The sequence below is a fragment of the Myiozetetes cayanensis genome, unplaced genomic scaffold (assembly GCF_022539395.1).
Source record: "Myiozetetes cayanensis isolate MyiCay16 unplaced genomic scaffold, myiCay2020 scf5-8, whole genome shotgun sequence".
Lineage (NCBI taxonomy): Eukaryota > Metazoa > Chordata > Aves > Passeriformes > Tyrannidae > Myiozetetes > Myiozetetes cayanensis.
The window spans coordinates 81,984,704-81,996,624 of NW_026087742.1; the positions used below are offsets into that span (position 1 = coordinate 81,984,704).

The 11,921-nt window shown below is 43.3% G+C and overlaps 1 protein-coding gene across 3 annotated transcripts in view; it reads right to left on the bottom strand.

Moving 5' to 3' along the window:
• CD99 (CD99 molecule (Xg blood group)) overlaps positions 1-11,619 on the bottom strand; it is a 32,185-nt gene extending 20,566 nt beyond the window's left edge. For all 3 annotated transcript variants that reach the window (XM_050333816.1, XM_050333815.1, XM_050333814.1), the window contains exon 1: positions 11,493-11,619. In XM_050333816.1, coding sequence (XP_050189773.1) covers positions 11,493-11,553 — 61 coding nt within the window. In that variant the 5' untranslated portion in view covers positions 11,554-11,619. The remainder of the gene's footprint in view (positions 1-11,492) is intronic.
• Between the last annotated feature and the right edge of the window lie 302 nt (positions 11,620-11,921).

Consider the following 11,921-nt stretch of genomic DNA (forward strand, 5'->3'; position numbering starts at 1 on the left):
CACAACAGTGTTTAATCAAAGGATTACTTTCCAATTTAAGAAAACTGTTTTATTCAAGCAGGTTGCAAACTCTTCTCTATTGTGCAATTTAATAAAATCATTGGTTCTCCTGAAAGTAATGACAACTGATATCAAACAACTTAATGCTACTTTATCACCTGAAGTTTACCTAGACAGCTTCTTCTCAGATAACAACATTCTCCTCTTTGCACTGAAGACCTCTATATGCATTTCTACAGCTCATTACCCTGCTCAGCCTTGTGAAGAGAAAGGCAGAAGTGCTTTCAGGGCAATTGTGTGATGTCTTGAGCCACAACTTCAAGAGCTGTGTGCTTTTTCTGCTTATTCCAATTCAGTAAAACACTTTACACAGCGATAAAGTATGTGAGATTGAAGGTTTCCCTCCCCAACAAATGGTCAGGAAACAACAGTATTTTCTTTTGTCCTCATCCTTATTTGCTCACACTCTACATCTCTGGCAGCCTCTTGGCAAGGCAGGACGGAAGAAAGAGGATTCCCAGGGGGGCTCAGAGGAAAAGGGAAGTGCAGCAGCAAGGCTCTGGTGCTGAAAGGTTAGGGAGGTCTGCACTAGATGAAAGATGGTAAAATTTTACCACAAGAAAGGAGGAAGTACTACGAAACCAGAATTTGTGATCTGGCAGGCACTGGGTAAAAATATGCACTGGCTCCAATACCTCAACTGTTTTACTGGTATATAATCCTCACCATGATTAAGGGAAAAAAAAAGTTAAATTATAATTTAGGTTGAACAAGTAAATACAACTTGAATTTACACTTATAAATTCCTTCTTTAAAATAAAATTTATTTGAAATATACACTTGCAATGCACACAGAGGCAGATCAATACTGTTATTTTTACAGCAGTGCACTGAAATGAGGACATCTAGTAAGAAGGACTGTTTTATGTCTGTGATACTTCTAAGCTGACATTTAATTTCACAGCTTGTCTTTCACCTTCCTCACCAGAAGCCTTACCGATTCAACATAATTTGTATACTAACAGTAAAGTCCAAACAAATTCTGTAATCTAGCCAAAAACATTACCTGAACAGTAAAACTGACTTTGCTTTTCTAGATTTTTTTTCATTATGGTTTGTTCAGCTATGGCTAAAAAGGTTTTTCAGGCTTTTCAATCTGTGTACTTGAAAAAAGCTACTACATCTTTTGCAAAAAGTAAGAAGAGGAAGACTTTGTGTCTTGCTGGCGGTTTCCTGTGGCGAAGGCAGGGAGTAGAGGAAACCCGACTCAGTACAGTGTTTGCAATGATTCAAATCAAATTTTAATCTGTTGCTCTAAGACTGAACCATTTCTGGTCAGCCCATTTTATAACAAAACCTACTGTTCTACTCAAAATAAGCATTGTCATGTTTCAGTAGCAACAGTGACACTTTTCTTCCTACAGGTATTTACTATTAAGGTACTAATTGAGACAGTTGTGTTATGTAACACTCCAATGAGTCAGGATTTCACAGCTTGTGCTCCATCACACCGCAACAGCACCAGTTTGGAAATGGGCAGAACAGCTTCAGCCACAGGACGTATGACGTGACAGCAGCCTGCTGCTCTGGGCAATGTGGAACACTGCAGCAGAAGGCTCATCTTTTCTACTTCAAACAACTTTCTATTGTGTATGCAAAATTACAACCAAAAAAATATTTCTGAAGACATTCATGCACCCAGGTCAACGTGACTAGTTTTAGTTGCCCAAACCAGACAGATAAAATAAACAGATTAATTAGTATTCTACTAAGCAGCAGTCACAGAGAGATGGCAAGGCAGAATTGTGGCACAGGTTTTGTCAGATTTGTTTCTCATTTAAATGGAGGTTGCAAGTTTTAACTTGCCATCCTACATTATTTGAGGAAAATAGCAAATCCTCCCTTTTCTGCCAAGGCTATGTTCTAAGCAGTTTCAATATGTTCATGTGCTCAGCAAAACATCTGGAATTCATTCACAATGAAACTGTAAGCATTTCTGGTTCAAGTGCCTCTTGTGAAAGTACTTCTGTTATATTTAGACAAAACCTTTATCAAGAATTCTCCATGTCCACTCTAAGAAATGATTTCATTATCTCCACTTGAATTCTGTATCACCTTCTAAATGCCAGACTCCAGTCTGCACTAGAAATTTACTCATTTATTAGAAATTTACTCCTTTCATGGAGCACCACAGGAAAGCAATACAAATGGATGGAAAACCTGTCTGCAGGACACGTAAGAATTGCAAGCTGAAGGGATCTGTGTCTGGGCATAGGACTGGCAGTGGTGTCAGGACAATAATACACTGACAACAACCAGGGGGAAAGCAGCAGTGGACAGGGAAGAGAAAGACAGAGAGAGATAAGTGTAGATGCAGAGGATTTGTCATCTCACTACAACCATGAGCTTCAGAATGACAGCTCTTGCCTGAAGTTTCAGGGGAAAAAAAATCCACATCTCTGCTAAGAATGCCCAGAAAAGAGCTGACCTTTACAGAAGGCCAAAAGAGCATAAAGGAAAGTTGGAAGGTTTTGAGAATGGGGGAGGAAAGGGATATTGTCAATCAGATTGAAAACTTGCTGGCTAAGACAAGCAGCAACCGCTCTGATGTGAAGAAGAGATGTCTCTATAACCATTTGCAACAGTTGGAGAGGAAGAGAGCAGGGAATAGAGGTGAAGTAACCACTGAATCTAGGATCCAATCGCAAGATTGCATCCAGGATGTACTGAGAAACAGCGGCAGGCAGGCAGGCACTTCTGGCATTGAAGAGGAAAAATACAGACAGGTATAGATAGCTACAGGTGAGGGAAGAATCAGCAGACTGAAAGATAAAGATATAAAATATAGAAAAAAATTGCCTTATCTAAAAGCTTTCCACATAGGCTACTCCAAACCCTTCCCCCAAAGCTTTTCCTGAAACTTCGTTTCTAAATTTAACAAGGACTTGTGTGACTCCAGAGCTCTCTGTTTTGTCCAACAATAGCATCAGCTCTAATAAACACTGGATACTACCCGACACATTCGTCTCACTTATTTTTAATTCACCATATCTCGCTACTACTACTGCGACTACTATCACCACTACTCCTTTCCTCTTCACATAGGTTCAATATATTCCTCCAAATCACAGGAAACAAACAAGTGGTAAAATGTAAGTCTAAATACTCGGCATTTCCAGACAGAAAAGCTTTAAAATGCAGTATTCGTGTGGTAGTTATAAAAACAGTAATACTACCAGTACTGCAAGGTATACCAGACTTGCAGGATTTGCTTTCCTGGAAATATCAAAGTTTACCAATTTTTCACTTTGTATTTTCCTCAGAATATTGGACTTCTTCACAAACAGAAAATATACAAGCAACATTTTTCTGTGGTTAAGCAAAAAAGCACACAAAGAAAGTTTTATAATTAAAATCAGATTTTAACCAATTAGACTGACAGGTGTTTAATCAAAAAGAACTTCTATCACACAGAAAGATTAACTTTTATACTGAGTGATAACATTCACTTCATGAAAGAAAGACTGCTATCCTAAAAGCAATGTTTGATTTCACCTTATTAAAACTCTTTAGGTCAAAGTGAAATGAGCTTTACGGTTACTTTACATACATCCAGAAATGTACATACATCAAGAAATGTACTTTTCACATTTCCTGTGAAAAATTTTGAAGCAAGTAGAGGTCCAGTGGAAGTTTTACAGGACACAAACTATGGGAAAAGTAGAGCAAATTAACATCTGCAGTTAACTAACATTTGCTTCAGTCAAGGGGAGTTCCTTTTGTAAGTACTATTAAAGATGACATTTCTTATATGTTTCTGGTATGTGGATGCTTTGCAAGTGACTGAAATCTGTATAAAGTAAGCCAAATGCATTTGTTATGCAGCCAATGATGTCGTGTGATCAGACCTGACTTAAAACGTAAATGTTTTCTTTCAAAGTTATTTTTTTCCCAGAACATGTTTGAATGATCCCTGCACTTGACAAATTCACTTTGTATTTTAAAGGAACTGCTCTATATTTAGAAAAACTGTTCAATATTTAGACGAAGTACCGTAAACAGGCCTTACTCCACAAAGAAATAAGTTTTTGGACTGTCAAAGGAATTTGTCTCATGACTTTCTGGAATCCTTTGCAGAAAATCTTCTGGATCCTATTATTCTGGGCTTCACAGTCACAAAAAATGCAGAGACTAAACCAGTTGAATTTGTGATGAGTATCACAACATTTTTATTTTCAACACCTGAGAAATGTACCTGTTGCAGCAGGCAACAAATTTCCTGCATCAAGTAGGGAAATCTTTCCCAGACAAGAATTTGCAAGCATATAGAGAAATAAAATTAATTTTTTTTTATGAAAAAGCAAACTGAAACTAGTTTGTATGTACCAAGCAACCTTCCCCAACACCATGTTTTGCAGTATTAATCTCAAGTCTGCAGAAAAAGTGTCTCAGTGCTGTTGCTGGCACTATGTGCTTTTGCAAGGCAGCACAGAGACCTTCTGCAGCAGCTGATAAAATACAAATTGCATGGAAGGCCCTTCAGAGATGCCGCATTGCTGCCTAAGGAGTTGTCAGCACGGGACAGAGTTGGAGCTCAATTCAACCACTGCCTTCTCCTGCCACAGTCTCTGGACTTTACGTTGTTCAGACAATCCATCTGAACTCACTGCACTAGCAGCAGGTGCAGATAACCACATTACTGGGCTGAGTAAGGCAGCCAGGCAGCACTTGGCCCCATCTCCATTGTGTCCTAATGGATACAGGTGCTCAGCGCACCTTACTGCCCTTGTGTAGCAGTGATAAATAAGTAGTTACTCACAGAGGAAGTGGGTAAGACACATGCCTACTTCTAATGGAAAGGAGCCTCAGTCTGAATAGACAAGATTGGTAACCCCTACCTGTTGCCACTGCCCCTATGGTCCTGCCCTTCTTGGGCTTGACATTCTTGACCACTGCAGACAGACAGATGAGGCAGGAAGGCATTAGGCTTTTGGTATAGGCAGTGTGGTTTGTACTGGAAGGAACCAGCCACAGGACTCTTACTGACCCCAGCAATGCTGCAGGCACTCAGACCCAGATGTTCTTACACAGCAATGTGAATAATTTGCTGAAAGAGGTACTGAACTGATTAAGGGGACACTGGTGAGATTTAAAAAGTAATTAGCAACTGATTCCCCAGAAAAACAAGATGAGAGAGACTCAAAACACATTCATTTTACAACAGTCTTATTCAGCCTGTCCAGAAGCGTACCTGCAGTTAACAGCAGATGTCAGAGCTTTGAATGATGCAGTTGCTGCATTAAAAGCTGGAATTCCAGGTGTGCTACAGCTCTTGCATGAACCAGAAGCCAAGAAATATAGCTGGTATGTTACAACTGGTGTTGTAAATGCATTCTTTTCAATCCTTCTCACTGAAGAAGCAAGAACCCCAATTGCTTTCACCCGGAATGGTGTGCAACATGTGTGGAACTAGCTGTTGCAAAGGGTGGAAACACAGCCCTACCATCTGCCATGGTATCACCCACAAAACTTTAAGGCATCGTCTCTAGAGAATTTTTCCACTGTATTGATAATATTGATTAAAGGAAAAACTCTCAAAAACAGTACTAAGTAACGGGCACCGTATTTTCCCAACTTGAACTGATTAGTCTGAGGCGAGCAAACCAACAACATGAAGAAAGATGAGCTCCTCTGGCTTTAAAATGCCCCAGAATACAACAAGTTATATGCTGAAGAGGCTGCCATGAGTTTGCAGAAGTAATGGCCTTTGGAGTCCCCTTGAAACATGCTCAGGAACACCACTGGCTCTGAGAACACACATGCACAGACTCCTAAGTGGTCACTAATGCAGTACAGAAATTACTCAGACTGGAATCACGATAACCATCATCAGTGAGGAAAACAACTTTCAGTGTCAGAAGAATGGAAAATAATACAATGGCTACTCAGAGAAACATCTACTTGAACATGTAAGTGTGAATAAGCATATTTGAAATTGAAAGGCAATTTGAGAAACATAACCAGGCTGACCAGTTAGCTCAACTTGCCAGCAGAGGTTTAGGATGGGGGCACAAAGGAAAGCCAGGTAGGTCCACAAACTTCTGCTCATGTACTGGAGCAGAGAACGCAGGTCAGACTTGTCTCAGGAAGCCATAGTGCAGGCAACTCGGCAATGTGAGATCCATGAAATAATAGTACATGCATGAAAATTATGAAGGAAGAATGCTACTTGTGGTGGAAGAAAGGCATGTTTGAAGAAGCCTGGCAAGCAGATCAGCCCCCTTCTCTTCCGCAACACCAGCAGGAGCTGTGTCCTCGCAGCAGCAAGGTCAGAAAGGGGTTGCTAGAAGCTTTATTACTTGGAAATAAAATGTAAGCAGCATGCTAGGTGGAACAAACATACATATATGTTGGTATGATGGAATGCAGCCTTGGCTAGTCTCACATAACAGTAGCCATTTCAAAACCACAGCTGTCCAAGAATGAGGGGAAGATTGTGGAGCAGAGCAGGTGTATCATATTCCTTTCTACACCCAGGAATTTGAAAAGGTAGAATGTTACAACGGCTTACCTGAAATTGCACTCCAGGAAGAGGGAATGTGACCTCTATGAAGCTGGGAGGAAGCCAGCTAACTAAAAGTAGGAACCCATCATAACAGCCCTGCAGAAAGCCATCTATCCCAGTTTCAACTGGGTAATAAAATACCAGCCAGCCCCTGGGGACACCAGGATTGAAACACAATGTTGTGCCTATTCTCCTGCAGCAACTGAAATCCCTAAGGAATGAGGACCAGGAATTATCTACTAAGTGGCCTTTGAAAAAGTAGTAAAAAAAATTAGATACATCCTGTTACATGCCATAAAAAACTTAATTTACTTTATAAACTATGCCATGTGTTTTGGAGACAAGATGTATGTCCAAACACTTCCTAGGTACATAGGTACATGCTGATAAAGAACATGTTGCATGGATGCCTTATCCCTGGCAGTATTCAAGGCCAGGTTGGATGGGGCTTTGAGCAGCCTGGTCTAATGGGAGGACCCCCTGCCCATGGCAATAGATTGCAACTAGATGATCTTTAAGGTCCCTGCCAAACCAAACCATTCTGTGACTCTATTCAATGATTCTGTGAAAGTAAGGAGCATGAACTGGGCAGGGACTTCAGAGGGCTTCATGGGAAGAGGCCATGAACTGCTCCGTGCCACCTACAGTCATGTCATGCTGGCACTGACACCAACGGTGCACACCAAACCTTCAGCTGGTCAGAAGAGCACAGAGTATTCCTGCTGGAGCACAGACAAAGAGTATCAGCCAGCAGACACAGGACACATGTGCAGAGATGATTCTAGAGACTGCTGAGAGAACAGGTGGCTGGAGATGTGCTCTGGGCAGTAGGGGTTCCATCCCAATAGGATATCTCCCTGAGATACTGCAGCAAGGACACCCCCAAGGGACTGTGACTGTGGGCCACACACCAGGACGAGCCACACCAGAGCAGTGACAGCCCTCAGGGACCATAAAGACCCTCACAGAGGGAGGGACACTGAGAAGCAAAGAGGATTGGAGGAAAATCAGCAGGAAGCATACAGGAACAGCAGAAAGAAGCCATTAGGCATACAACCTTCTTGCTCTGCATGCGAATGAAGGAGCAGGGGATGGGCTGAGCACAACCTGCACTGAAAATCAGGGAAGCCAAGATGGAATGAGTAGGGTGCTGAGCTTAAAATAGGGAAGAGTCGATTCCTGTGCTAGAGCATGGATAAGAAGTTCAGCCAGAAGAAAGATGAATGCCCCTGGCAAGATCTTAACTAATAACTCCTATTATTATTGCATTTTATCAACACAGCTGTCACTTGATGAAATACACGATGATTGCAAAGAGAAGTTCAAGACAGCAAGAGTTAAAGCAGAGTCCTTTCTCAAGTGCAGGCAAACCCATCACATGCACCAGAGTAACATCAGGAAAATATTGAAATTGGTCTTGGCTGGATGGCAGTAGCTTGAGTCACACTTAACTCTTGCCAAGTTAAATCACTGTAACTATGGAAAGCTTAAGGATTGCTGCAGTGACATCATTTTGATGTAGCAGTGGCCATTTTATATAAATAACACCGCATTAAAAAAAAAGCCTCAAGCTTTTCAAATTAGAGAAAATAGAAAGATGGAGAAACATGTGCTGCACTTTTAATGTTCATGCTGCTGTGTATCCAGTCCAGCACTGCCACTGAAATTGTTCAGCTGAAAGTTTTGTGGCAGCTTGTTAGTTTGTTTTTGGTCTTGTTTTTCTTTTTTTTTTATTTATTAGATTTAAAAGGCAAACAACTCCAGAGACCAAAAAGCAGAGCTCAGTCCCCAGGAGTCCCTGCAGCACCTCCCTGCCCTAGCTGAAAGCTCCATCTAGAATACAGACAGGATCACATCACCATCTTTCATCCAACTGGTCATTTCTCTCAACACTGACTTGCCTCAACAAGTCAGGAGCCCAAGTGTTTCCTTCCCTTTCCTCAGAACCTTCTAGTTACAGTAGTCTTACAAAGAAGGGCTCTCCCCTGCAATTCACCCTAGGCTACTGATCTTACAACATAGATACCTCAGTCTCCAGCACGTACTTTGCTCTCATACAGGTGTTCACAACCATAACTGTTCCTTTGACAACTGTGTTTCAATCAACAAGCTCTACTCAATTCTTGCAACAGACACTTAAACCATATATCCCCCTCTCCAAACTCTATAACCTCAGTAAAATAGCTTTTCATGCCTTGATCTTTCTGCAGCAGGTAAGGGAGACTTTTCAGCCTTGTGTCTGTCTGCAGCAGTTTTTTGCCACTCATCATATGCAGAATCACACAGAATCATTTCGGTTGGTTTAGACCTCTGAGATCCTTCAGTGCATGTATGGAGCATCATGCATGGATTTTTTTGTTTAATTCTTCTTCTGCTGTACTTTTCATATGAATTGTACAGAAGTCACGCTGCCTAATACTTTTTTTTGGTTGTATTTTGAAAACCAGGATTACTGGTCAAATTAGATGCTAGGCTAACCTGGTGGTTTTGCAGGTGTAAAATCGCTGAATCAGTCTCACACCTCACAGTCAGTCACAGCTGGAAGCCTCCTGCCCTCTCCTCCTGTGTCCCCATCTCATTTCCACTCTCCCATGCTTGGCCCTGCCACTCCCTTCTGCAGGCACCAACGCCCATCAAACACTCCGCAGAGCAAAATCAATGCAACAGATTAGTCATCTGCTGATTTATCAAGCTGAATCATCTCAGTGCAGGCCCAGATGGGCAGCAGACCAAACAGAAGAGGAAACAGAAAGATCCCACTCCTTAGCAGGGGCAAGCTGTCAGACTATCCACAGAAACCAATGTATGAAAACTCACATTCGACCTTCCTCTGGCTACAGCCTCAATGGTATCTAAATTCCAGCTTTGACAGACTTGCAGAGTTCAGACTTTGCAAATGAGACAATACTTGAACAGCAGTTACCAGTTTTGAGATTAAAATTGTGAGCTCTTCCTCTAAGCAAGCTCAAATAATGAAGTTCACCCTTGCTTAATAATACATTCAAATCCTTGTGATATGTTGAATATTGATTTAACACTAACAGCTTTCACATGTATAAAATGGATGATCCCATAAGAAGTTACCAGCCTGGAGTAGATTCATCTAATTGAAGCACGAAAGCAGGCAGTCACAGTGAAACCAGTCATCTCCACACAGTCACACAACTGCTGAGCTACCTATAAAGAAAGATCCTTAACTTTTTACAGCAGTTCTGCACATTCAGGCTACAGCCAGCCAACTGACAGTGAAATTAAGTTTTTCAAAAGTATGTAATTCAGGTTCTGCCTTTATTGTCATTTAAGACTGCACCACCACAGATCTGAAATTCTCCTGGAGGGCCCCACCCTTCCCACCCTCCCCAGGCTGACATTCTCAGCAGTTCTCAAATTCTTACATATTTTTAAGGAAAAAGTGTCCACACTAATTATAACCGATCTACTCAGTTCATATTACTGGCATTAATGAGTACCCATAGAAATTAACCAGCTTTGTAAAAGCAATCTGTTTAAAATGTAGTATTTTTTCCCCACAGAATTCTAAACAAAACCCCTAAAGGCAGGTTTTGTGCACCTTCCCTCTGATGAAGCAGAAACCAGACAGTGTCTTTGCCTCCAAATGTCTTGGCAAAAAGTTTAGAAAGATTATTTCTGGGTGACCCTAAATACTTCCACGTCTTAACAGCATCATAGCAAAGGTTTTGCTGTCCATGACTGTGAGGACTGCTTGTAGATACAGAGGAGAGACTTTTCCACACAAGTAGTAAGATGACAAATACTAGCAGTCTGAATGATCTGTTAGTTTTAAAGGTGGTTACAGTAAAATTTTACTATTATTGCAAGAGCTCAGCTTTACTAACCAAGGAGTCAAGACCACAATAGGGGCACAGCAGAATTGAATTCAAGCAGGCTTGAAGCCAAACTGCTTATCTGGCATCCGTATGCATTATCTACAGCTTCCAGGCAAAGTAAGAAACAAGTATTTTTCGATCTCCTTTAAAATGAAGAGACAGATCTCTAAGATCTGAAGTGCTGCTTTCACAAAATACTCAAAAGAAAATACCTAGGCATAGCACCAAGTATGCTTATTAACATAGTAAAAGAAGAAAGAAATTTCTTAGAAAAAAGTTATATAAATGGGAAATGACAGTTTGCACTGCATATTCCAGTTTAGCAGTTTTCCTCCTGAAAAAAACTTGGTATTAGGGACTTTGCTACTTTTCTCCTCCCCCTCCCTCAGCCTAATGTTTCCTTTTACCAAACACCAACGTGCTATTACACACATGCTTTTTTGATCAGGGTTCAAGAAGATCGTCCCTGACACACACTGAAGCAACAAGGTTAGCAAAAAATACATCAGTGTGTTTTACCCCGCGGTTTTGCCACAGTAATTTTTTAAAAGGTTATCGTGTGACGGCAGATTTTCTGGTGAGTAACTCTCCGATGCCCTGGGACGGCCGTAACTCCGCTTTCTTTCCTAAAATGGAAGCCGCGCTCCAGCCGAGCTTCCCGCAACTCCGAACCCCCCTCCCAGCCTCCCTCCAGGACCCCCCTGCACCCAAGAGCCCTACTGGGGGAAGGACCACGTATTCACCGCAGATTAAACACCAGGCAGGGTTCCCAGTGCGGAGGGCCGGCAGAAAACTCAGGCATACTTTTCCAGTTAGTTAAAGGGAGGGGAAAAAAGAAAGAAAGAAAAAAAAAAGGCTGGAGTAAGAGAGAGCCGCTTCCCTGCCCTGACAGACACGGGCAGCCGGGGACCCGCCCGGCTCTCTCCTGTCCCGGGACCGCTCCGACCCCCACCCACCCCCGACTCCGTGCGGAGCCGCAGCGCTCGGCCCCGGCCCGGGGACGGAGGGCAGGGGAGCGCTCCCTGCCTCTCTCCCCAGCCCATCCGCGGCAGGATCGCTCCCCGCCCGGCCCTGCTCACCTCTGACGGGGACCAGCACGGCGAGGAGCACGGGGAAGAGAAGGAGCCTCCAGCGCCGCATGGCTGCCTGCCCCACAAGCACACACACACAGACAAACCCTGTCCGCGCCCTGACAGCCGCTCCAGCCACAGCTGCTCCCGCCGGGCCCGCGGGCGGCACCGCCCCAGGGCTGCGGCACCGCCCGGAACACGCCCCGGGCCCGCCGCGCTGCCGAGCCGGGCGCGGCCGCCCGCGGGCACCTCCTGCAGCCGCGGCCGTGGGATAGCCCCGTCCGCCGCCGCGCTGAGCCCGGGAGATGGGTTTCCCGTGTGGGCCGGGCTGAACCCTCCCGGAACCGGCGGGATGGAGAAGCTGCTTCGGGGTGCTGCTGAGCCCTGCCCGCTGCCGTGCAGCCTGCCTGCGAGCCGAGGGAGGCTCCGAAAGGGGGC